The sequence below is a fragment of the Calonectris borealis genome, chromosome 26 (genome assembly GCF_964195595.1).
Source record: "Calonectris borealis chromosome 26, bCalBor7.hap1.2, whole genome shotgun sequence".
Taxonomy (NCBI): Eukaryota; Metazoa; Chordata; class Aves; order Procellariiformes; family Procellariidae; genus Calonectris; species Calonectris borealis.
The window spans coordinates 4455098-4482333 of record NC_134337.1 but is presented as its reverse complement, the minus strand read 5'-3'; the positions used below and the strand labels follow the sequence as shown (position 1 = coordinate 4482333).

At 44.5% G+C, this 27236-nt stretch overlaps 3 protein-coding genes and 1 pseudogene across 3 annotated transcripts in view; 3 read left to right on the top strand and 1 right to left on the bottom strand.

Annotated features, from left to right (window-relative positions):
* The window catches only part of NFYA (nuclear transcription factor Y subunit alpha), a 91759-nt gene that overhangs the window by 44826 nt on the left and 19697 nt on the right, over positions 1 to 27236 (bottom strand). The window contains exons 13-15 of the transcript XR_012677328.1: positions 24421 to 24573; positions 10829 to 11432; positions 5343 to 5845 (exon numbers count right to left, since the gene is read on the bottom strand). The gene's annotated coding sequence lies outside the window, so the exon portion shown is untranslated. The remainder of the gene's footprint in view (positions 1 to 5342; positions 5846 to 10828; positions 11433 to 24420; positions 24574 to 27236) is intronic.
* Positions 3121 to 10830, top strand: LOC142093190 (polymeric immunoglobulin receptor-like). The gene is made up of 8 exons (XM_075174116.1): positions 3121 to 3287; positions 3778 to 4131; positions 4508 to 4822; positions 5504 to 5833; positions 6903 to 6978; positions 7807 to 7922; positions 8329 to 8378; positions 8836 to 10830. The coding sequence occupies exons 1-8, from the start codon at positions 3245 to 3247 to the stop codon at positions 9040 to 9042; spliced, it is 1491 nt and encodes a 496-aa protein (XP_075030217.1). The 5' UTR covers positions 3121 to 3244; the 3' UTR covers positions 9043 to 10830.
* Positions 12609 to 16638, top strand: LOC142093105 (triggering receptor expressed on myeloid cells 2-like). The gene is made up of 4 exons (XM_075173978.1): positions 12609 to 12651; positions 15234 to 15578; positions 15934 to 15988; positions 16422 to 16638. Exons 1-4 carry the CDS (start codon positions 12609 to 12611, stop codon positions 16636 to 16638), a joined length of 660 nt encoding a protein of 219 aa, XP_075030079.1.
* Positions 18596 to 26430, top strand: LOC142093201 (uncharacterized; annotated as a pseudogene).

The following is a 27236-nucleotide window of genomic DNA, read 5'->3' as shown; positions in this document are numbered from 1 at the left end:
TGTTATCCTTTACAATACAGTAAAACATGAATTTGAAATAAGGAAAAGACTTCATTTTCTTATTAGCAGTGCAGAGGGATGCTGAGACACAACATTCCTTCTCTTTCAGTGGAGAGCTAAATACTGGAAATTTTGAAAATATGGCTAGGAGTCTGTCCTCCTTATATGGCACATCACAACCTCTTGAACAGGGAAATATTCCTAAGCCGGCACTGAAACAACAGCATTCCCTCTGCCAGCCTGGTACTTTATCCTCTCGCACAACTTGTGACCCTGCACAGGGCATGGATGGACCCACGCCATGAGAAACACTGCAGAACCGGCTTTTGCAAATGCTCCGTTGCCCACTCTCTTACAGTCCTTTTCCCTACCCTTGTTCTGTCTTATTTACTGCAAGGTTTGTACTGATAAACAGGCAGACAGCACAAAAATAATGGCTATAAAAACTATGCATATGACAACCATGAAAACTGGGGGAAACGTCTGAATGTTCCCTAGACTCCCCTTCTCCCTAACCTTTTATTACCTTATTGCTAGATCACACACTCCTCAGACCAAGACTTCAAACAAAAGGCTATTAAAATTTGTTACATTAGTCTCGTTTTTCTCCATTTCTGTGAAAAAAGGACAAGTTATTTTAAGGCTTACCGCAGTTTTATGTTCTTTCAAATATTTTTGTGAGAGGCTTTTTTTTTTTCTTCCCAAAACCACAACCTGAGATAAGGCAGCCTAAGAATTTACTCAGCATCTCCTAACTTGCTAGATTCTTCCACAAAGTCTGAAAAAAAGAATGACTTCCTGTACCAGAGCTTTTACACTAACTCATTTGATAATGGGCTGAGGCTGCTCAGCTGTGAACACTGATGAGTTTCTCCCAGCTCTGCTGTGCTGGACATAACAGGAGAGGAGAGATGGAGCGCTTGTATCTTAAAATTGTTACTATACCTAAATCCAGCAGCTTCTTCCTGTCAGAACTTGGGATACTGTGGGAAAATAGGTTGTTACGGGAGAGGCAGAGAGAGCAGGTGGTGTGTGAGGTACACAGGACTGAGGTCCCAGCTGAAGCCAGCGTCTGGATTTCACCTGTGAAGACTTTACCCCATAGTGGATATCTCATTCATGGAAGATGTGTCATCATGTCTCTTAGCTGGGATTATTTCTTTTTAAGGAAAATGTGGGGCATTTTGTAGATTTCTGCCTCACTTTCTCTGCTTACCTTTTCAGTGTTTTGTATTACCTTCTCCCAGTTTACTGAGGAATAGCCAAAGGTCTCCAACACTGGCTTAATTAGGAAGGAGTACAAAAACAGAGAAGCACGTAGAAACAACTCTCCAGAATACTCTCCCAGCCTCCAGTGATTTTCTGGAGAGGATATTTTTGTTATAATAGCAATGGCTAAATTATTTTTTCTCTTTAATTCGTCTGCTCATTCTGGTGACACACAAGAACTTCTGGTATATAAACACCCTATGGCAGTGAAGTTCACACTTGATGCATGCGTGGAGAATTTCCTTTTCTCCTTGTCTCCTAACTGGTGACTTCCTTCTTATAACAGACAGTGAATTATTGCTCCTGTTCTCTCTCTCACTGCTATTCCTGATTTTATAGACTTTTGTAATATCACCGCTGTCATTTCCTTTCCAGACAAAAAGTTGTTTTAGTAATGTCTTGTACATAAGGTGCCTCAGATCTTTCTCTGTCTTCGCTGTTTTTCTCTGATCACCAACTCAGCTGACGAATTCAGAGCAAAGACTCCTGATGTTTCTGTTACAACAAGCTTTGCTTTGTTTGGGTACATGATTATATTATCCTAAAATTTCTTCAGAAGGACAGAATATTTTGGATGTTTATTTTTTATTCAGCATCCCAGTTCAATTCGACCCTCCTGTAGCTAAAATACCTGTGAATTGGATTACAATATTGTGCTTATTCTAATTGCGGGAAACTGATGTGATTGGACATTTTGTCTGGACTTTACTAACCAGTTTGACCTTTTCCAGAAACCCAAGGATATGTAGCTAGGGAGATGCAGTCTCTCTGTTGAGTGCCCATACAACATGCAAGATTACAAGGCTGTGCGGAAAGCCTGGTGCAAAAAGAATCGGGAAAGAGTGTGCTGTCTTGGTCAGTACAGAAAAGATGAGCAGTCAGAATGAGAATGACACTCAGAAAGGAAGATGCACCATAAATGATGACACCCAGAGGGGAGTTCTCAGCATCACCATGGAGAAGCTCACAGTACAAGACACTGGGGAGTACTGGTGTGCTGCTAATGATGACTCTCACCTCTTCCACATAAAGGAAATTAAGCTGGCTGTTTTCATAGGTGAGTGTCTCTTTTTTTTTAAATTGGAGAAACTCCTTTCTCCTCATTTTCCTTGCAGAAAATTCCTTCATTTCCCAGGCTTTCTGCCCCACCTGCCTCACCCATTCTCTGCTCTCTGTACTCCGCAGTTCATTTTACCTATTAGGCTGCTCCTGACTCCCAGTTCCCTCACCCTATCATCTCCAGTTCCTGAATCATACTGGGGAACCAAACAGACATGCAGAGCCAGGAAGCTGTGTTTAGCTGTCCATTTTCACAGTAAGCCAAGAGCCAGTCGTGTCAGGAGCTGCTTTGAATGGATTATTTCAATATTTGCATTGTTTCCCCTGTACTTAACATCACTTCAGTTGTGCCCGTGGAGACATTACTGTGTAATGTGCAAAAGCCAAATGATTCTGGTTTGGTTTCTCCAGCTGGGCACTCTAGGCTAGGCACCAAACGGCATGGCCCGTGGGAGGGTCCATGCAGACACAGCCCTGGACATATTGCCACCCTGGCTTTGAGGAGACTTTCCAGCAAGGGACTGGGCAGAGGGCATCTTGGGAGCCCAGAGAGAAGGGCTAGCCCAGGGCAAAGGTCCTGCTCTATCTCCATGGCTCGGGACAGCCCAAGGAGTCCCCCGCTGCCACTAGCATGAGGGCAGAGCATGACGATGGCCAGGCGAGAGCAGCAAAGGGCCTTTGCCATCAGGACAAGCCAATCTCTGCTCTCAGCCACTTCCCCAAATGCACCCTGAAATTATCTTAATATCAGTCTTGTTGCAAAACACGGTGAAGGATTTCCGAGAGAAAGCAACACCTCAGGCACTTCCTCCAACAGCGTCACTGTGATGCGGGAAGGCTCACAAGGCAGACACTTTTGAACGGGACACATTGGGCAGCCCCCAGCAATGCCCCTTCCCTGGGCTTGAGGACAGCCATGGAGCTGAGAGTCCTCCTCCTGCTGCCGCTCTACTTACCAGGTAAGAGAAGAGCTGGGCATGCCTCAGGCTTGTCACGCACCCAGGGGGAGTGGGACACCCTTCCCCACCACCTGCTGCCTGTGGAGCTCCACAGTGGGGGGGAATTGAACACCGGCTGGACTGTGAGCTGGGCAAGTCGCGGCAACTCGTCGGGAGGGAAGGGGCAGCCCTAGTTCCCACCATTCCTCCATTTAGGCTTGAAGGTCCAACACCTCTAGTGCCCACCTGTCTGTGGGTTTTAAATCAAAGATACTGGGTTTTAAATCACAGTTGCAGTCCCAGCTCAAATCTCAACACTGCCCACCAGAAATCAACCTTCCCATTTCCAAGCAGGTAAATTTAGCAGGGGGAATGGATCTCATTTTTCAGAGTTTGTCCAGCCACAGTGCCCATGGAGGAAGTCAGAGGCAGAGTTTCCCCACGTCTGTCGGGAGGCTGTGGGCAGCCCTGCATCAGCTCCCCTCTCCTTCACCACATCTGACATTTACAGGTCTCCAAACGCAAACACCTGATTCTGAGGAGAGCCGATCAGAAGGAAGCACTCTGTATATCCAGTGTCCTTACACAGCACAGATTAACTACCAGCAGCAGAAAGCCTGGTTCCGCATGAGAGATGATAACCACTGGGAGCTCTTAGTGAAGACGACCAACCCAACAGAATACTCATACACAGCCTGGGCCACAAAGGGGAATGTTACAATAGAGGACAACCGCATGCATAAGACTGTGTCCATTACCATGAGTAACCTCCAGGCAGAGGACTCAGGCATATACTCTTGTGCTTACCTTTCCTACAGTAACCAGTATCATGCAACAAAGATGATCTCACTGAATGTTTTCAAGGGTGAGTACCTTTTTCTCCATACAAACTCAAATCTTGTCGGAAAGCAACATCATTCCTTCCCCCGCTCTGTCCCCCTTCTCCCACACAGCTGAGCAGCTGCCCCGGACCCCCACAACCCCCCACCCTCCCCAGCCTTGCTCCCCACCTTCCCCGCTCACACAAGCATGGTGTGAAGGAGCCCCACAGACCTAGCTGGCCCTGCAGGCTCTTGGCTCTCTCTTGTCCTGCCCTACCTCACCCCTGCCCTGACAGACGGGCCGTCCATGAGGGAGTTGCCCCAGGGCAGAGTTTGGCCCAGGTGCCCAGCTCAGGCTGGGCGGCGGATGCCTGCGTGCCCACTGCTCACGGGTCAGTGACCACATGTGCTGTTTTGCAGAGTTGCACAAGTGGGAGTTGGACAGTCTCTCTGTGCAGTGCCCGTACAGCACCCAGTGGTACACCACAGAGACAAAAGCCTGGTGTCAAAAAGAACGTGGGACTGGTTGTAGAGTTGTGGCGAGGACAGATTACACTTCAACATGGCATAACAGCAAAGCTCTGGAAGACAGAACATTGATCCAGGATGACACTCAGCAGAGGACTGTCACCGTCACCATGCAGAAGCTGCAGGCCCAGGACACAGGCGTGTACTGGTGTGCACTCTACGGAAGTCTCACCCGGATAATGGAAGTCAGGCTCTCTGTGTCCAAGAGTGAGTACCTACTGGCAGCCAAGCGTGCCTGTTGGCAGCCCCACCTCCCCTGCTTGTTCTCCCTCCCGTCCTGCGCCACGGAGAAGCCCAGCACTGCCGCCGCACAGCTGACACCCATCTCTCCCTGCCTGCCTGTCTCTCAGGCGGACACACTGGCAGCTGCCCCTTGGGCCTGTGGAGCCAAAGCTCAAGCCTGGCCCTTCATGCTCTCTGCTCCCCGCAGAAACTCAGGGGAGGTTCCCATGAGCTCCTGCAAATGGGGCCACTCTTCACAACTGCTTCCCACAGGGCTGAGCCAGGGGCTCCAGGAGCAGCTTCCCCAGCTCAGCACTCGGCTGGCCCACGCTGGGCACTGCTGGAGACCTCCCCCACTGCCAGGCATTGCTCTTGCTCTGGCCCCGCAGCTGCCAGCCCTCCCTGGTCCTTGCCTCCCAGACCCTACGGGCTGAGCGCCTGTGAGCATGCGGTTCCTGAGGGAACCAGAGGAATGGGACAGCACCCCACCCAATTTGTGACCCACCTCTGCATGCGTAATTTGGCTCCAGTCCCCTTCTGCTCCTCATGTCTGGAGGTAGAAGGACACCAGGGAGGGTTCAGCCCACAGCATATATTCCAGTGATGAGGAAGGGGTGCCATTGTGCCTGCTTTGGGATCTCATCAAACACGCCGTGTGTTTTCCAGGGACCCAACAATATACAGCCAAGGAGTCAGGCAATGTCTCTGTCCAGTGTCCGTACAGCGCCCCAGACTATGGGGCTGTGAGCAAAGCCTGGTGCAAAGAGCGAGCTAGAAAAGCATGTACCGTACTGGTCATCACGAATTGGAAGCCTCGAGGGTACCTCAGGACACCTCAGCAAGGCAGAGTCACGATCCAGGACAACACCCAGCAGGGGATTGTCACCATCACCATGGAGAAGCTGCAGGCACGGGACTCCGGCGTGTACTGGTGCGCGCTTTATGAACACGCTCATCTTTTCCGAATGGTGGAGGTTACGCTCAGTATTTCTGAGGGTGAGTACTGACCTGTAGGGAAACGTCGTTGTTTGTAGATTCCAAACTCACTTTCCTACTCTCTCTGCCTAGTCTCTGCACTGCCCAGCTTACACCACCTCCCACGTTACATCTGCATGTGTTTGCCTGCCCAAACTCTACATCATTGTACCTTCTCACACCAATCATGCTATGGAATAGCAGCAGGGATCAGAACTGAACCACATGCATGGGCTGTATTGCTTCTTTTTTACCTGAGAGCAGCGTCAGTTGTTTTCACAGAGGTGTTTCTGTCACTCATTCTCATGATAGCCCCTTTACAGCAACTCATCCCTTGGCTTTCAAAGACTGTTAAGACCTTCACATTTGGGTGTCAAGGGGACAACCTTTAGACCCATATTTTAAAGATCTGTGACTTCTAGGTTTTCTTCCAGCATGATGTTTTAACACTAAGTGGTAACACTTAGGCACCTGATTGTGGGAGACCAGCCCCATGCTGCAGCCTGTCTGTCTGGAATTTGGCAGAGGAGCACTGAACAGATATGGCAATCCAGAAGATGAGAGGGGACAGCATAATTCTCTAGAAGAAAATCCTAACACATGGGACTGTATGCAGTCACTAAGTGAGCAGGCTCCTGCACATACAACCTCCTGTGGGCACAGAAGCAGTCCCGGAAGCAATTCTTACAGCCGAGTCTTTCACAGACAATGCTCTTTGCTTAGTTTTCGCAAGCCTCTGTCTGCTTAAGCACAGAGTCGTTAAGTACTTCATTGCTACCTGAAGATCTTTGCTGTAGAGCATATCTGCTTGCACTTATAGCACTTCCTTCTGCCATGCATTGTGGTGGGTACACACAGAGTGGGGCTCCTGCTGAGCTCCTTGCCCCTCCCTCCCACCTTTCGATCCTTACATTGCTTTGCCTGCTGCCAGGAAGTCTTAATGACACAGGTTACAGCCTGGGCAGCTTGTCTGTGTTGGGTGTCAGAGCAGGAGTGCATTTATATCCATGTGCAATGGCAGGGAAGTTTAGCTGGTAAATGCAAAGCAGCCCAGTAGTGATTATTCTTCTCTTCATGTTTGTGATTGCAGTATTGGATGGAACAACTTCGTCAGGTACTGCAGGCACAAGTCAAACAACCCCTTCTGGCAACACCCCAGCACCAAGGTAAGGCCTAGAGAAAGTCTTTGAGCTTGAACACAGACAAGAGTTATTAATGTCTCGTCCACAATACACCTGTCTTCCTGGGGTAGGCAGTCTCTGGGCATTCTGAAGACTCCTGCTTACAGAGGAATTAGATATGACAGGCATCCTTACCAAAGATGGCCTCTCCTCTTCCAGCTCCTGCCCAGAGTGTAATTACAAAGGAAGAAGCAGATCGATAAAATCAAGTCACAGCTTTCTGCAATGTAGATGCCTATCTACTTTTTTATCCTTATCTCTTTGGGCTGTACTCTTTGCAGCAATAGAAGCCCCCAGATTCTGCCCCTAAGCCTTTCTCTCTCAACTTTGCTCACTCCTGCCCATGAATATTTAACAATGAAATAGTCCTTGGCTGCTATTTTATCCTTCTATTTACCAGGCTGTTAAATGTAAAGGATTTTCTTCCCCTTTGGACATCTGCCATCATTAACACTACAGCAGCACCTAAGAGTACAGTCACACATCAGCTCCAGTGTGCGAGGTGCAGCAAAACACAGGAGGAAAAGGCAGTACCTGCTCCAGAGAGCCTGGAATTGTGCTCTGAACTTTGAACAGTGGCTTGTTTTTAAAGCCCGGAGTGTAGTTTAGGAAAAGTTCAGAAGGCACAGCCAGGTAGAAAAATCAAGATAGCATTGCTGCAGGAGAGCTAGACCCTCCTTCCAAATGCATGAAAGCTAGTGCATAAAAGCTATTCCTGTCGCTTTTTTTGTTCACTGTTTCGTAACGGGCTGCGTCAGCATCATGCTGTGCTACCATCTAACACTGGTAACTCCTTTGCTCTCCTGGCTTCAGCTCAAACGTAAACACCTTCATCCTACTCTCTGGGGTCCTGAGCATCCTGTTCATCCTGGTACTTATCACCTCGATAACACTGTGCGTCAAGCGTCGCAAGCAGCTAAAGAGAGGAGGTATGTGGAGACTGGTGATGCCTCGTGTTCTAGTCTGTACTAAACAGGGCCTTCTCTGGTCATCACTTTTCCACTCCAGTTATTCCCAACTCACATTGCCCTGGAGAAGATAAGGCAGGTGCAGCCTGGGAAGCCTTAAAGCAGGCTCCTTGCTGTGATCTCCTCTCACAGCGAGTCAAACCCATGTTCCTCCAGACTCTGAACAGGACACCCCCTAACATGTTAGAAGAGAAGCAAGAGCAATATGTTCACAAGACTCAGGGTAAATGGGTCCCACTGGCACACTCATTGCTTCTATCCCTGCGCAATCCCACAGCCTTCCCCAAAACTATTAAAGCATAGGCAATGCCCAGGCATTTCATGACTTCTCTACTTCTAAACCCTCTGATTTTGGCTCATTCCAAAGGTACCAGACAAGCAGAGGACACCTATGACAAACCAGAGGACATAGCACAGGTGAGAAAAATGATGGATTTCCCATATGGTACCTGAATCCCTTGCCAATAGTCTGTGAGGAGCTGGCTGACCCATCTGACGAGGACCTTGGTGCTCCTTTTTGGTTGTGAGCAGGAGGTGAAATGGTATTTAATGTCACCAGAGAGAGGAATGTTCCCAGGTGGAAAGAGAGGAGGTAGTTAATGTAAGGAAACTCCAGTAGGAAAAAACCACAGTAGAGCAAATTCTATCTCTGAGAAATTACTCAAAGACTAGAAACCAAGGTTAGAAGATGTAATCTGATGTATCAAGGAGAGGTGATGAAGGAAAGAGTTTTCTGTTCTTCCATCTCTGTCATGACCAAAGGTAAATTTTTACATGGCTTCTCCTTTCTACCTAGGAAAATCTTGTTCTTTTGATAACAGCTGTGGCCTGGCACTGAATCGTGCTAACAAGTGTTTTCCCTTTCTTTTCATAGCTTGACAGCACTGAAAGAATGGAAAGTCCCAAGGATGACAGCAAAGACCTAAAATATGTTACCCTGAACTTTAAATCCCGACTCAGCTCTGAGGATCCCCTCTACTGCAATGTTGAACCAAGTCAGACTCACAGGAAACCCGAAGATGAAAATGTGGAATATGCTATCATTGCTCTCAAGCAGTTACCGACAAATGACAAAGGATGAAGCACAGAATCCCAAAACAATCCAGAAATGGGAGAAAAGAACTGGAATACGAAGTGGGAATGGGGAGTAGAAGGTGTGTGGATGGACACTGGGGAAAGGTCTAAGTTTTTGCTGCCATGTGTATATTGCCTGTGCATTTTAAGACCTCCCTCCTATTAGAGGCCCGTAGAGAATTTTGCCAGAAGTGTGCAGGTTCTCTCGGGTCAGACAGAGGTGCTGGGTAATTCTCAGGATCCCTTGCACATCTGCTTTCTTCAATTCCATTAAAATGCAGGCTCTTTTGGAGAGGCAGGTGTGGAGGACTGACCTTTTGAATAAGAGCAATATTCGTCTGGATGTGGATGGGTTTGGCATTTCAACTATGTTCACTGATAGAAACTCTATCCCGCTCCTAAGGGTTCAGCTACTATGGCCAAGCAAACTCATTCCAGTGCTGTAAGGATAAAACTGCAACCTTGCTGTGACCGGGTTCATTTGCCATGTAATTGGTGGGGGATATGAGCACTGGATTATAGGAATAAGCAGAACCAGCATCTACCTGAAGGCAAATAGCTTAAGGGTGTATTGCAATACGATGATATGCTGCACTGCAAACTTTGCAAACTGAGGATTGTGCTGTATGAATCTGAGCACCAGCAGGTCTTGTAGCTACAAAACAACAATGGTGCGTATAAGTAATACGTACACTTTTTGAGACTTAATGCAAATTCCCCTATAATCTAAGTTTATCAGTCCACTTAGATAAGAACTAAGATGGTGAACAGCTTTCAAACTAAAGCTAAATGTTTAGCTTTGGATCAAGAAATAGAGTGTACACACTGGAATTTGGGGGTAGGAGGGAATGAAGGTGATGTCACTTCTGAGTGCATGTACAATTGTTCCTTTAGGGAGTGCAGAGTGTTGTGAGTTGGATTCAGTGTGGCTGCTGTGGCTTACACTAGCAAAAGCCTCCGAGACTGTACCCTCTAGACAACTCAATTATTTCCAAGCTTGAGGGCTGAATTTGCTCTCAGGGTCATCCACAGCCACAGCATATTTATGCAGTCTTTGAGGCCTGTACATTGAAAAGAGAGTGAAGCAGCAGCTGAAATCGGAAGTTACAGGCATGGCTTCCCATGTGTAGCTTGTGCAGACCGCCCCATCCTTTCACCACCTCCTAATCAAAGGCCCTTACTTTGTTCAACAACTTCTGGCTGGGCTGCTGTCTTACACCCTCTGTTCCCCAAGAACACACAAACCAGCTGCTTAAACCAAGGCAGTGGGGAACCAAGACAAGCAGGAAGAACCAAAAATGAGTATTTCTGGAGAAAGGAAAGAAGGGAACAACATGTGGTATTGCACTAGAGGAGTGGAGAGGGCACTGGGATGTTTCTGAACAGAATGTGCCTTGCTGTGCTAACTGCAAGGACGAGCCCTGAGACAGACATGAGGAAGGTCTGTAGCACCGAGCAAGAAACTGGTAGGCCGTGTGAAGAAGTTGCAGGAGGTATGACACAGACAACAGAGAAAGAAGTATGAGTGAACGAGGGCTGGTCTCAACATCAGCTGATATAACAGAAGGGACACAATGGTAATTAAGAGTGGATTATTTACAGATGTAAATGTCCAAGTAATTCAGAGACACAATATATTTATGGATCTCCAGTGCAGCTATGATGCAGGTTGCCAATTTCCAAGAGCTGCCACAGGAACACTAGACTGGCTGGGACCTTATCAAACCCTGCTATCCTGAATAATCACACCATAAACTATCAAACATGTTTTTCCAATGCACTTGGTCTCTCACCTTCATTGTTATGAGGCATCTTTGCATCACTTCAGGAATCACTATCCAGCTAGTCTCAGATGTAGCTGTGTTCTTTTGCAGCGCTGTGCTGTACTTTAAACAGCTCTTCCCAGCCTATTCACCAGTGCAGCTGGTTCTTTGTAAGTTCTTTGAAAGACCAATACAAACCAGCATGCGTACTTCCAGCACTTTTTTTTTGGCTACACCATAGAAAGCAAGGTTTTGTGGCTTCTTCTAAAGTCACAGGAGACCAGAAATGCAGGTACAGTTTCATGGGAGAGCTCACTAGGGCCTTAGAAAGTGATACCATTACTTCCCTCTCTCTGCTGGAAATATTCCAGATGACACATTTGCTGCCTTTACTTAGCAGTCATGTGGTAAGCAATATGAATGAGTTTTCTGGGGCTCAGCTCAATTTCTCCAAAAGACCAGAAACCCTGGCACATTATTTGGCTACACGAAGGTCTGCAGGCAAGTGGCAAATTAAAGAGCCTTGAACCACTCGCTGTTCACAAGCCAGTCACGTCCAATAGGCTTCTCTTGCTATGACTGCAGCAGGGAAGCTGATCTATTTTTTGAGATTTTCAGAGTCGACATGTTTAACCTGAAATGACAGAAAGAAAAAGAAAATGGTTCTGGAAATGGTTCATTTAGCCCAAGATTCCTCTAACTATTTGCTATTCATGCAGTCAGTTACACTGGGTCAAACAGTGGAAGAGTAATAGTAGAAAACAGTTGAGTTCAACAGAGACATTTTCAGGTAGACAGTTGCTTCTGATCAAAGAGAATCCAGATTTGTGCTCACTGGAGCAAGAATGAACAAAAACTGCAATCCGTAAGCCTCACAGAGAATTTTTTGATACTGTAAGGTACCATTTTCTTAAACACTAATTAGAGGAAAGAAAAAGAAGGCACATTTATGGATAGACCTGCAGGTTTATCTGCCTGTTAAGAAACAGGTAAGCGCACAAGTTAAGAAGCCAGGGTCTAGTCATACTTGCACGGAAGATCTCCAAGTAAATACATTCAAAAAAGAGCAACCCATCCACAGACTACCAGTTTGCTAATGATATAGGAGGCTCCCTAACTGCAGTCCTGAACTACTGCATCAGTATGGCACTGATTGGCTCTGAATCAATGCCCCCATTCCTTGATCTTATGTCCTTTCTGCTAGGTACAAAATAAAGATGTCTGTTTTGCTCATCTAAAGCACCTCACAACTTCACCCAGCACAGTGTTCTTGTCTTCCTGTCCTCAGTTATGTGTTAAATAGGAATGCTTCATGCACAGGCTCTTCTAAACCTCCTTCCCCCGGAAGATAAACCCCAAGATTATGTCCTTGCCCTCCCTTCATCCTCGTGATGCTGACTGAGCTACCTGCAGATCTCAATGAGAGCCACCCTCTCCTTTTTGGCTTTCCAGAAATTCACCCCATGCAAAGCTTGTATGTAAAGCCTGCTCTGGTGGACAGGCACCCTTGCTGAGCTGAGAGGCACTCCCAGTACCATGGTTTCAGGCCATCACATGATGCTCTCTTTCAGGCTGTCTAGACTAAATTGTGGCTGTGAGTGGGCAATGCTGATGCCTGAATTTTCAGCCCACGAGAGAAATGCCCGTCCCTGGTGAATTGCTCAATATGCAGGATGAAAAAGATGCCAAGTTCCTGTGCTCATTCCTTCCGGCAGAGCAAGGAGTGGGGGAAAAGCAAGCTGCTCTTGGGCAAGAGCCCTTTTCACTTTTCTCCAGACTCCTCTCTTGTCCCCTTCTCTGCTCAACTGACATGGAGAAGCTCATGCACCTCATCTTCTTGGTCTTCTTGTCAGGTAAGAAAGCGTACATGGCCTTGGGTTTCAGTTAACAGATCGGGTAAAGGATTGGTGCAGAACTTAGTCCCTACCTGCACCTTGTGTGAGATTACTGATAACGCTACGTGAAAAGACTGCACAGGTCTTGAAACAGTAGCTTTTTCCGGATGCAAAGGCATCTTCGTTGTAGCATGCAGTTCTTAGGAAGACCAATACAAACAGTTATTATGGATAAAGAGTCTTACTGCCTGGCTATACACTGCAAGGTCCAATGCAATGCAAGCAGAGGGAACCTGGAGCATTGCACTGTGTTCTCCCCTCTACTCTTCCTCCCCAGTTATATTGCAGGGATGTCAGACTCCTTCCTCGGAGTTTGTTTTTTTCCCTTAAGTTAACAACGGCCCAGCCGTGATCCATGCGCTCAGCTTTTCTCACAGAGATCCTTTTGAGTCAGAACAGGAAACAGTTGACAGAAGTCTTGTGTGCCTTCTCAGAATGAAATGTGAAATTGCAAAATCCTATTTGTTTGCATTTTTAGGGCTTCGAATGTAAATTGCAGCATCTAGGGTTCAAGAGGAGAAAGATAAAACTCAATGAAGGGGACATCTGTGAAATGTTGGGCACTTAACTGTTTTCAGCTTGGAAAGCAATGTTCATCTGAAATGAGAAACGAGGCACAACACCCAGCTGGTATTCCCAGCTGGCAGTCTTCTCTCTCCAGCCACGCTTTGGAGATCCGATGCTTGCAGTAGCGCACAGAAAGGCAACAGATTCAGGCTTTGGGAGCACAGAAACCTGTCTCAAAAATCTGAATGAGTTTGGAAAAAAGTTCACTATACTTTTTTCAGTAGCACACAAGGGAGGAGGAACACAAACAGTAAATGATCTGTCAGCAGGATTAGTTGAAAAGATAATGACACAAAGTTTTCCACAGGGGCATCAGCAAATCTTTAAAAGCCATGATTCTGATCAAGAGATTTTTTGCAATGCTGTTTCTTTTTAAAACAAAACCAAAAAACAAAACCCTGGGGCCGTTCCAGGAACTGAAGGGGCAGAACTGGAGGCGAGGAGGGGTCCACAGGAGAAACAGGAAAGGAAGTTAAAATGTTTAGAGGGATTGCACAGGACTGGATTGGACATGCAGTGAGGTAAGCCTTGACTGGAACAGCTGAGTGGAGCAACATATCAGAAAAAGACTTGTAGGTGTTGGATACCTGGAGAGCACAGATCCATTTTTATGCCTTCTTGTAGTCAAACCTGAAAGACCTTCAGTTTTTTTTAGTTTACAATTCACTCAGAATGGTTGAAATTATTTTAAGAAGTGTTATTAAAGGCTCAGTCAGCACAAAGTCCTCACAAGAGCCCGTTTTTTAATTTACTTCTGTTTTATCATTACGTATGGTTTCACAGAAGGCACTAGCCTCTGAATTTTTTAACTAGAAATACAGATTTCCGTTAATACCACACTGCACTTCTCTCTGGAAGTATTAATAGCTCAGACTGTCCCTTCTGCCTTTGCCTACCATAAAGAGGAATGGAAATTAGAAATAAGGAACTAAGGCCAAAAAAAGGCAAGCAGCCAAAGACCAGTTGTCAACATGATTAAAATTAGTAGAATATTAAAAGATAGGGTGAAAAAAATTGCTAAACCCCTGGATTTAGAAATTAGGAGTGGGATTAAGAAGTAAACCTCCCAAACAGCTAGCTGGACACTGGTTTGTAGGTGTCACTTTGATTCCAGGGCTGTGTTGCTTCTCTCTGGCTGTATAAAGAGCCTTAAAATGGGGATAAACTTCATGGGCATTTAGTGCAAAAGGACCTTTTGCGCAGCAGGTACTCCAGAGCCAAATCTGCATCTATGAACATAGGTGGAAGGGCCGAGCACAGGACCAAAACCTGAAGCAAGCTGCCTTGCTGCAGCTGTATGCAAGTAAGCAGGCTGGACGTTGCAAAGCAGGAGTGTTACAGCAAGACTAGTCTAATGAGAGTTACACAGAAACAATTTGTCATTATTGGGTCAAGCTATGTTTTTATGAGCTGCCTTGTAAAAAGAGCTTTTAAAAATCAAGACAGCTTGCCTGATTCCAGCTCAGTCTACCTGAATGCCCAACTTCATGCTCCTCAGGACCAGAGGAAAATGCAAGTTTATATTTAATCCCCTAATCATGCTGAAACTGCTTCCCCGTACTGGGCAGGAGCCCAATGATTACAGAAAGTGTGATTGAGCTCCAAACTGCAATCCAGAGCAGTCACCAAGGGGCCAGAAGGGAAGGCAAGGACCAAAATTTCCTGAGCTTCAGAAAATCTGCAAATATTAATGAAGCTGATACCTCCTCCTTCCCTCAGTCCCCCCCACAAAAATAGCTTCCTGGCAAGAGCCAAATAACACACCAGTCAGAGGGATCACTACAGACATATTTCAAGAAAGTCTGAACCAAGACTCTGAGTCTGAGTGCACTGTATCTTTCATGGGGGAAGCAGACAGGTGACAGCAGCCATCACTAGAGTTGTAAAAGAGAAAAATGACGTTTAGCATAAACATAGTGGTAAGGGATAGATATGAAAGAGACTTGGCTCACCACTTCCTCCTTCTCTCCTAGCATCCTTTGCTGCAGAGAATGTCACTGTGGTGTACGGAATGGAGGGGGGCACCATTTCTGTCAACTGCACCTATAACCCCTGGCAGCAGCGGTGGAGAGAAAAGAGCTGGTGCAAGCAGATCGATGAGACCAAGTGCCAACATGTGGTGAGCGCCCGACGCTTCTGGCTGCCATTCCTAAAGAACAGGAATGGCAGCACCTCCATCAGTGACAATATCCGTGAAGGGGTCCTGACAGTGACCATGAAGCGACTCAGGAAGCAGGATGCTGGGTTGTACCAGTGTAAAACTGACTACCTGGGGCAAACAAGCAGCTTAAGGAAGGTGCAAGTGGAAGTGCTGACAGGTATGTCCTGGGGCTCTGAGTTTCATGAGTTCCTGAATGCCTGCTTAAATTTCATGTGTGTCTGCAGATGCCAAGGCCTCACTTTAGTAAACATCTACTTTTTTCTTAGTCTAAGGAGGGACTGTGTTTCATTGCCTCCTTTTAGTTCCTGATTTACAGCAACATGACCTCACTGTTACAGGACATCTAACACATGTCATCCCCTTATTGCTACCCAGATTAATCTCCTAGCACACAGCCCAGTGCCCAATCTCACCTTGGTTATCTATGCCTAGCTGGGGCATCAGTGTTGGTGACACTAATGAATATCACCCAGAAACATCTGCAGACTAAATTGTTCTGTTCCTATCATCAGCTGTCCTGGAGACCCAAATGCCAGAGGAGCCTAGTGCTGTGCGGAGCATCTCCAGGTAAGCCATAAAACTCCTCATGCTGTGATCTCTAGTCTCCCTAGGACTAAGGCAGATTAGCATCGGCAACCCCATTTGAAGCTGAGAGGAATACCACCACAGGTATATTCTCTACCTCTTCCTAATCCATGACAATTCTCAGAGCTGCTGTGTGGTTTCTAAACAGCAGCTTTATCCTAATCCAGAAAATGCAGTGCTTCAGTGCCAAGCCAAACAACTCCTGCAGATCATAATTTATCCGTATGCAAGATCTTGCAGTTAAAACCTATTATAGTTGTTCTAAGCTCCCAGGCTCTGTTGCGCACAGGCAGGGACTGCCTGTTGCAGGAGATATGTTACCATCTTCACATTGTATACTACAAGAGAGTTTCTTTAAAGGTTGAACATCTCCTTCATGGCTAAGCTTTATTGTTGTATTTATGGTTCCCCATAGCATTCCTCCTGAAGCTGACTTCACTGTCTTCTATATCATTGCTGGATTCCTGGTTACTAAGTTCATGGTGGCTGTGCTGATCTTTATCATTGGCAACAGTAGGAAGAATAGAGAAACAGAGCAGAAGAACACAAACTTGAATGAGCAGCAGGTCCTCCCTTTCACTGGTGACCTTGCACATGATGGAATCAGCCCCTCCTGGGAGAGCACTGCTTAGAGCTAAACCAAAGGGGATCCACAGGGAAATGAACATCAAGCATTTGCAGGCAAAGCTTTGCCACCTGCCATAAGAAAAGGATTGTCTACTAAACATAGGTATCGATGAACCTATCACTCTAGAGAGGGAATGTCACCATCTACCACCTCTTCTCATTGGCACTGACCAACTTTTTCCAACACAATTGAACTGAAAAGATGCTGCCAGTAACACCTGAACCTAATGGAAGAGGATGGGATCAAGGGCCCGGGGGAAAGGAGGAATATGAAGTCTTTCTGTCAAGAGATCCAGCACAGACTTATCTAAGTGCAGAGATGCTTCTCCAGGCATGGTAAAGGTGAGAGAGCTCTGCTCAGTTTTCCCCCAGCTCATTGCTGGGCCAGAAAAAGATTTTGCTGCTCTATACAGCTACTGGCAAGTGCTTTATTATAAATAAAACTGCAGATACACCAGTGAACATAAATAGAAGTTCAGGTAACACATCTCAACGACCACGTGTTGAGCAACTCACAAACACATCCACATAGTGTAAAAATGGAAAGACATGGTTCTGTCTCAAATCTCCAAGAAACTTCTCCCAATTCATTGAAGATCAGTGTTAAAGAACTAATAGCTTTTTTCAAGGTGTCCTACACGTCTCTACAAAATGCTGGAATGCTTCCCCCAAAAGCATGAAATATAACCAGAACTAGATGGTTTGTATTGAAAGCAAATGTTATTATTTATCTAGAAATCAGCTTTTTAACTGAGATTCCACTCTCTAAAGACTGAAGCTTTTGACACACTTTTGGCAACGCAATGCTCTGCGATCATCTCCCGTCACTGCCAGTAGCTGCACCACACCACCAGGCAGAGTTATTCCAAATATTCTTCCCTAGTATCATTCCACCAGGGTCTGAACTGAGACCATCAACTTCATGTCATCTCAGAGCAGTGCCAGGTGAGAGATTCTGTCTTTCCAAGGTGATGAAGACTAGCTCCCAAAAATTGCCTTGGACAGTGTGGATCCTTGGTGAACAGTCAGTATGGAAAGGCATAAGGAACTGCAGAACATAGCAGAAAGCAATGTGAAGACTACACGCAGCTCTGAGCCTGCTTCCTCATTTCTCAAATGATTTTGCAAACCAAGAATGAACTGTATCTCTGTATTTCTCCCTGTATTTTTCCTACCCTCTCAAGGGGATGTTACCAACATGTGATCATTGTTCATAACTCCCCAAAGTGAAGCTGCATTTAGCTCCCCCAGGAAGACCCCAAACCCAAGGGCATTCATACTTCTTTTTTCTGCACTGCCTGCAAAGCTAAATAAAATCAAACTGATTATCTGACTTAGTGTGGATTCATGATAAAGAGCTGCAGTACACCAGATCACAATACATCACCCAGAGAAGGGGTAACACTTAGAACGTGCTGGTGCGTTTATAATGTACAGAAATGCTCTGAGCCAGCTGGGCAGGTTGGCACATCCAGCCAGCTCCATTTAGCACCATGAGAAACAGCAGCTCAGATCCCAGAACCAGATCAGGCTATGCATGGTTGTGCTCTGTCTAAACTAATTTCCTCTATTTCCAGAGGGTAAATTAGCCCATACATAGTTGCACACCACTGCAGCTGTACTAACACAAACCTAGCTTCAGTATTGCCGGATGGTACTGTGGTGCCCAGCTAGACTTCTGCTATAGAACAAGGGAATCGCAGCTCTAACCAGGAGATCTGGGTCCCAGTTCCAGCTCCAACCTGTTGAGAGACCTCAGGCAGGGCCATCCACTGCCTCTGCGATGGCACGGTGATGGTTCTCCACCACTACACAAGGGCTTTGGGAATGAGGGATATAAAACTTGCATGTAAGTGCAAAGCAGCAGTAAGGATGAACACATCCAACAGAAAGCTGCTCTGTAATATATCAAGGTAGCACTAGAGACCAAAAATGCCTATTTCTTTTCCAGCCACACAGCCTGATTGCTAAATATGGCTATCTAGACAACAATGTATTTAAAGCGAGAAAGCAGCCAGTAAACATTATGCAGCCTTCCCACCCAAGAAGTAATATTAAGATTGTGGTTAAAAGATATTCTCAGCAATTCCAAACTGGCATCATCACTCTAGGCAGCAGACGACTGCAAGTGACAGAGCAAGTTAGCTTCCCCTGCAACAGAGAATTTCTCAGTGATAAAGAAGCTCTGGGATACATTTTTTTCCTCTATGCCCTAAACCACTTTCTACTTCAGGATGGGGAGTTTTCCAGCCCTGCTGCTCTTGCTGGCACTCCCAGGTAAGGCTCAGAGACTCTTCATTTCTCCTAGGAACAGGATGCTCTCTGTGCTGTTGCATGCATTGCACACTGTTATTTGCTTGAGCACTTTTTATTCGGGCCATCTGTAGCCAGGCACAGAATGAAGTTCCCAGAAGTCAATGAGGGGAGGAAACGTTCAGCCTGAAATTTGCTAATTTTAATTATACAAGCTTTTGGGTTCTCATTTTTGTTTATAGTAGTTCTGTATTTTGTCTAGAAACTGAACTTCATGGTGGGACATCTGGCAATCTTTGCCCTTCTGTGACCTTTCTCTCCCACTATTGCGAAGTTCTCAGCCTGAAATCACCTAGCATATGGGGAGGAAAGTCTGTTTGTTGCTCTCTCCCGACACGTCATGGATCAGGTATTGTGAGCGGTGTCATAGACAGGCTAGCTGCTGTTTGCTTTCTTACTGGAAAAAACCACTGAGTTCACAGAGAGGAACAATAGGAATAACAATGGAAAAAGGGTAGTGGCACTAAGGCTAAGCATAGATGTTTATTTAGGCAAACCTGCAGAGTTAAATCACTCTTCTCCAGAGGCCCAGCGTGAGAGTTCCAGTGGTTTAATGTAAGAAAAACTGGCATAGTAAACTGTGACTAGTTGTAGCATTATTTTCTTCTTTCTTTGGAAGGATCATGCATGGCAGGAGAGGACAGCAAGTGTTTCTGCATACAGAGGGAGAGTCCTTCAGAGCTAACTGCTCATATGATGTGCACAAGAATTTACATGAGAAGAAATTTTGGTGCAAGGAGCTGTCAGAAAAATCTTGTCTAGTCTTAGCCTTGAGTTCCCCTTTAAAAGAAAGGATTAACCTTAACCATGCACTGCATCATTCAGTTGACCTGATAGACTTAGGACGTTGCTGGTTTTCTGTGATCATGACAGCACTTCGAAGAGAGAATTCTGGCACATATCAGTGTGGGGTGATCTGAAGAATATTCTGCTGCAAAGAATACAGATGGTGGTTTCACTCGAGGGTGAGCTATGAGGTCAACAGTGCACTGGGTGGGAGACAGCCAAAATAAATCGAGAATGATGTGTCATTTCCATTTTTGTTTCACAGCAAAACACGGTGTATCTAGACACAGAGATCCACTACAGGTTATCAAGGACAGGGTAAAACCCTATTATATAGCTCAATATAGAACCACAATATGTACCTATATGTATCTAGAGGCAGAAGTGGCCAGGAAATTATTTTTGCCGTATGAAATAAAAAAGTTTCAAAGGAAAAAAAAAGAAAATAATCAATATTTTATGGATTACCATAAAAACCATGAATACAATTTTGTAGGATTGTATTAATCAAAAATAAATGGGTCTGGGACAGAAATATTTCAAGTAAGTTGATGAAAACTAAAAAAACCAATACTTGCTTTTGCACTAAATTTTCCATTCTGTTAGAAGTGTTTTACAGTCACAGAAAAGCTTTGGTAACTCACATAGAAGACTCGTGAGATGGAGCAACACCATCTTAAACTTGAACACATGTACGAGGCATAAGAAATATGCTGAGGTGGCTCCATGTCCCAGCACCTGGGGAATTTGACAGCAATAACAGCCCTGGAACCTGTTACAGTTCAGAAAGGGCAGCAGTAATCCAAATTTCCCATTTGTCACCCCAACCTCATCTCCAGTGACCACCATCCTCAGACTGGGGCTGGTTATTTCCTTTGAGCTGTTCTCTTTGTGCTGATGTTAGCTCTGCTCCTTTGTTGGGCAAGATGTACACTGCTATGGGGATTGTTTTTTCCTGTCTTTTCTCCCTCTAATGAATCACCACTATTTGCTTTAGAATCTGTAAGGCTATTTGCGAAAAAAAGGAACTCCCTGTCCCTCCATTGCTCCTAGTCTGTGATAGCCAAATCAGGAAACTTCAACATTTTCTTTGGTGCAAAATGGTGTCCCGAATTAGATGTCAACCTATTATCAGAGGTAACTCTGATCAAAGTATTGTTAAAGTAGGAAGGACTGAAATGATGAATGACTGCTCATGGAAAATGATTAGAGTGTGGCTGAAAAAGCTGCGACTTAATGACTCAGGAGAATATCATCTTGAGAGCCATTTCCAGGGGAGAAACAAACTACGGAATAGGATCATGCTGGAAGTTTTGGGTGAGTTAATCAAAGCATTAATGATCTTCTAAAAGTCAGCAATTTTTTACCACTTGACAAGAAAAATTACAGGTCAATGTTAAAGAGCTCTCTTCTGAGCCTGGAAATTTCCTGAGACACAGATAATTCCTGAATTTCTTTTTTTAAAACAGATTTTTGATATATACTAATGGTATAAACAAATTGCAGCTAACTGGTGGGAGGAGTCTGGCTTGGCTTCATTGACTAATGAAATTTTACATTTACATCAGCAGATGAAACAGACTCCAAGCAATCTGAATCTTTGCTTGAATTTCTACCCGAGTTCATCTAATGAGCCACTGCTCATTAGTAAACCTCTGTATTTGTTTTAACACTTTACTTCTTCCTTTTCTGCTTTTAGCCAGCACGGGAGGCAGAAAACCAGAAGATACTTAGTGGAAGCTATTCTTTGATTTTTCTGATGTGACTGAAAAATGTGTATGGGAATCACATGACGCATCTTTTTTCTGAGATGCTTCCTTTCTAACAGATTCAAGTGCCCAAATAAGCAATTCAGTTTTCATATCGTTCTCGAAAACTGCATGAATTTTCATGGCTGACCTATACCTTCTACAAAACTTGTCTCCTGCAGGAGCTGTCCTTTCCCTTTGATCTGTCACAGGACCCAAACTTGTAAGGAAAGCAGAAACCAAACCTCCTTTGTCCCTCCGCACATTATATAATCATTGAATAAGTAGGTTTTCCAAGGCATCATGCAATCAACTATCAAATATTTTGCAAGCATGATAAAACACCAGAGGACCACAACCCAAAGGGAAGAAGACTGGAATCACAGTATGTCTGTTCTTGTCCTACTAGCTACTTAGAATCATAGAATCATAGAATCATTAAGGTTGGAAAAGACCTCTAAGATCACCGAGTCCAACCGTCAACCCAACACCACCATGCCCACTAAACCATGTCCCTAAGCGCCCATCTACACGTCTTTTAAATACTTCCAGGGATGGTGACTCAACCACTTCCCCGGGCAGCCTGATCCAAGGCCTGACCACTCTTTCAGTAAAGAAATTTTTCCTAATGTCCAGTCTACTTACTACTAGCTCTCTGGCTGGGCCTACACTTTTTGTTTTCATTTAGATACGTGGATAACAGGTACTATCCAACAACCTAAACAAAACTCCCAGATCTTTCCTGAGGAACTGGTTGATCCCATTCCAGTGATTCAGCTGCATTAATAAATCTTCCTTTACTGGTAAATAGCACAGGATGAATATTCTTGTGCAACTTCACAATTTCATAGCTAACAAGCAAGCAGTAACTCCGGACCATTCCACAAACCTGCAAAGCAGCATTTTTTAGCATGAGAAAAAGTCACCAGGGATGGATTGATGTGGGAAAATCACCTGCTCTTGTTTTTTTTTCAAGGGGAAAATTGGAATCGGGATGCAGATTTAGACACCATTTCATTTCCCACTAAGAAGGGGGATGTTGCCAATCCCACAGATGACAGCAATAAGGATCAAAGGTAAAAAACGAAGACTCCCAGACTCTAAGAATAGCATTCTGGATGGACTGCAGGATTTGAGGAGTGGTGTGACAAACAACTGAAGTATGTGCACGCACACACATACACAGAAGACATGCTTCCCCTTCTCCCCTATAGAGTTTGGTCCAACCTCCCCAAGTCCCATGAAAAGCTGTAGGAGGTTCCTATGAGTTTCAGGAGCACTAGTTGAGGCTTTACTGAAGATGCTCAGTTTGACTGTGTTCATCCTTTCTACTTGGTTAAAAAGGGACAACTATACGGCCCATGTAATGCTACAATGACTCTGCCTTTTGTACAAGCAGACCAGCCTAAGATCAATCCCAGCTGAACAACATAGCATGTCAGATGAGAGTTATTATCAGGCCTGATCAAAGATGACCCTATTAATGATCCTGATCAAAGACAGACCATGAGAAGGGCTACTGCATCCTGATGAGGGATGCCTTTGAACTCTGGTAGCACTGCAAATGACTGCAGGAAGAGAATTCAAGCTCCTGATTATTCCCCAGGCTTGCTAAGTGCCAATGAAAATACAGCTGGGATGGATCCTCTGTGGCTGTAGATCAGTACTGACCTCATGGAACCATGCTTGTTTAGAGACAGCAGGGGTAATATTTGCATGCTGAATCTTTATCCTGGAACCATAATCCATTTTCAAACACACAAAATCCCCTCCCAAATTAACCTAGTCACCTCTGGTGCTGTAAATAGTAATGGAGATATCATACTTTTCCCTGCAGGACTTTCTATGCTCTCATGGTGCTGAGTTCCTTCCTGCCTACAACCGCTCTGATTGCTACTGTTATACTCCTTGTCACCACTTACATCAGAAAGAAAAGGGCAGGTAAAGCTTCCTAATCTTCTTGTCTAGTTTTTCTGCCCCTACAGCTTGTCATCCCACCACCCTGAATGTAAGGAAGATCTATTCAAAGCAATCATTGTCCAGGGAGGCAATGAAACTGAGCTGAGAGTGAAATGCAAGACGTGAGTTAAATCGCAGGGAAGGGATAGTGGGGGTAGTGATTTTTAAAATGAAAAGGTAAAGGTGTGGTTTTACACTCAAAGGAGATTCTGTCCTTCATGGCAGGAGAAGGGATGGACTTTGGCAGACATCCTTCTTTAAGCCAAGCAGCACTGCAGGTAAGACATCATCGGCAATCCCACACTCCCGGTGCTTTGTTTGATCTCTGTCATGCAGAGACACTGGCTCTGTGTTCAACACTCGCAGGGGCTATAAAGCACGCAGTACCATGCATCTTACAGTGGATGCGTAGCATTCACTCAAGCTAGCACGCTAAAGCTAGCTGTCTATATTTGTTGATTGTCTGACATCTTGTTGCAAAGCAGACACAACCTAACTCGGTTTGAGTAAGTCGTAGCCCTTCTGCATGTTTTTGTTTATAGTACTCAGAAAAATAAATGTAATAACAAATACATGATTTTGATAATTAATTGGCCTTGAATCTTCAGTAACATCACCAAAGTTTCTCATCAAAGGAAAACTTTGCTAGTTGCGCCCTAAATATTTAGTGTGTTAACTAAAGGTGTTGCTGCACCTTTCTACCTAGTCCCTTAAATCTGAGGAAGTAGAGTTTTGTGTAACTGAGCACACATTCTTTTTTCCCGTGCATCCCCTCCCCTCTTCCCCAGTTTCATGATACGAGGAGAAAATATTTGTGGTTGTAGATGAACTAAGACTAATATTCAGAAGCAAGAAATGCTGAGTTTCTTTTTAACTTCTCATTCTTCGTGGTTTCTCAGAAGGACGGAAGAAACAAAGCAAGTAGAATGCCAGATGGTGAACTGAATGATCATACAATATATGCTGTCATAAGGCACCAACCTCAGACGAAGCCTGAAGATGTTATATATGTCAACATACAGCCTTCACCAGAAGTTTTCTTCCATGCTCAAGAACCACCAGGCAATTCAGTTTCCTCAGGGTCTGTGGAATATGCTACTGTTATCTTCAGAGCCACAACTCCACATTCTGGAACTGAAAAAACAGGTACACCTAAACAAAGCAGCACAAAGCCTTGGGCTTATTCGCAGGATTTTGCTGAACTGCACTTAGAAACAATCCATTTGTAACCAGTGGCTGAAGCTGGATACACATGGCGTGCGAGGCACAAAGCAACTGAAAGGACGAGGCACATGGATGCACAAACCTTCCCTGAAAAAGTAACTGCACTTTTCTAATAGTACAGCATCACAATTCAGCTATTGGTAAGCAAATCTAGTGGAAGGCTATGGTATATTTGCTTTTTCCAAATTGGTCTGTTTTTAAATGCCAGGCAACTATAAACTCAAATACAGGAAACTGGTTCTCTCTGGTAGCAACTGATACAGTGCCACAGTCAACAAAGGGCTGTGAGATATGGGGACACAATGCTTCCTTTTAGGCTTTCAACTTCAACAGCTCACTTAAATACTTATATATAAAATGTGAATTATTACCCAAAGATCCAAGTCAGCAAAGTGGTAAAGAATCTGCTTTATTTTAAACATATGAGTTGTTTCACAGACTTCTGAGAGACAAGTAAAGCACTTGATATGTTTTAGTAAACAAGGATCTTGTTGAAAAATATTTGCCTATGTTATAGTATAAAATGTCTTCAGCTTGAACACATGGGTGCAGAATTTACACCCAAAGTTAGTTAGTTAGTTATTTTTACAAAGAAATAACTTTGTATTTCCTTGCCTTTGGTGCTTGTTGTTTATTAATGCCACACCCACGCTGGCTTGACTTTATTATAAATTACACATATTTTGATCAAACTACTGAATCCTGTTATCATGGTGATATGTGCAAATATCCATTAGGGATTATGGATAATAAAATTAATCTGACTGAGATTTTCATCTTAATTCTGTGAGTTGGGCCTGACGATGCTGAATATGATACAAAATGGCTTTAATTTTTTGGTATTAAGATTGCAAGAAGACTCCAACATAGGTACTGGGTGGCATGGGAGGAAAAGAATGTGAAAAGGCAGAGAAGACGTCCATGAATCATATAAACTCCACTCTGCCTGTGCGTGCTTGTACAATTCTGAGGGGGTGGGGGGAGAGAGAGAAGGGGGAGAGAAGAAGGAAATTCTGTTGACTGGTCTGATGTGGCTACATGATAGCAGGCTTTTTGCCATTATAGCTGAGCTTATTTTGTCCCTCTATTGCAAATTCTCTGAAAACAAAGCTAGAAAAAACCATAATAATAGCTAAAGAAATCAACTTCTGGCTTCCTAAACAGGCTCACAAGATTGCGTTCTTCACTTCCTGTCCCAACTTCCCATTTTCTGGTCTTGCATATTGCTATTTCCTTTTTTTCTTTGGTCATCACTGCATTGACCAACTCTGGAAAGAATTAATGACACCTTTGTGCTTTGGGTCATTTTTGAGATGTCAAAAGTGTTAGTGTAGGAACCATACCATTAAGGTCTGAGATGATACACAACAGGAAAGACGAATGGTTAACATAATAGGCTTCAATATACAAATTCCACCCCTTATTTAGCCTGTTTGACTCTTTGAAAGCACCTAAAACTTTGTATGCCCGAATTCCTCATCTGGGTGCAATGGCATATACAGTGAAAGTTCTGGGGGCCTCAGATTCTAAAGTAATAGAAGTTAAATAACTAACTTAATAGAGAGGCTTAGAGGCTTACTGGTATACACTTCTTTCTGCCTACAAAGCTGAAGATTATCTACTATCATATGATGAATTTGAGGGTGTTTCTAGGGTCAGTTTATCTCTATGGATGGCATCAGTCCTCTGTCACAAAGTGTAAATATGTAACTGGCTGATTTAAAATAAAGACACGAGAAATATTCTCAGATCTTTCTAAATTTGTAACATCTTACAGGTATTTTCCTTCTGTGCAAATAATGGAGATTTGCTAGTAACCTGAACTGCCTACAATGAAGGAAGAATCATCCTAAGACCCAGTTTAGATTGGCATGTTTGGTAGTTCAGTTTGGAAAGCATCAGCAGCCCATCCAATCTACTTCTGTTATGCTTAGCTGTGGAACCACATTCAGGAATGGTCTCACTTACGTACGAGCAGCCTCTGGACATCTGGGACATTACAAACCTGGCCATGTCTTCAGATAAGCCTGACAGGGACAACTAGTTAGTGACCTAGTTCTGTATTGGCTGTTGAATAGCGGTGTAGACATGTATCTGGCTAATGTCTCACACGTCCTCCCAGCTTATCTTTCATTTGATGGTAGCAAAAATAAAGTTGCAGCATTCTAGGAACCGGACGTATCAGATGGGCAGGGCACAGCTGACAGGATGTGAGAAGACAGGAGTTTTTGTCTAAGACTGAGGCTGTTAGTCAATACATTCCATTCCAGTGCCTCCAGACATCTCCTCTGTCCTTCTACAGGATGTCTAGTTAAAACTCATTCCAAATCTAAACACTCTCTGCAACCTATGCTGAAATAGTTATTTGTTTCTTCTTTATCTTACTTCAAAAGCAGTAAACACTAAGAGGACCATTTTCATCTCTAATAGGGAGTAAATGAATATCCATATGACTAATGGCTGGGGACCTTCCTCTGTTACCTCCTGTTCAATGCAAAGAGCTCTTGCCCTAAGTGTACTGTAAGAGCATAACAATCGTATAATAAATTATAAATTATACTCCAGAGATTCTG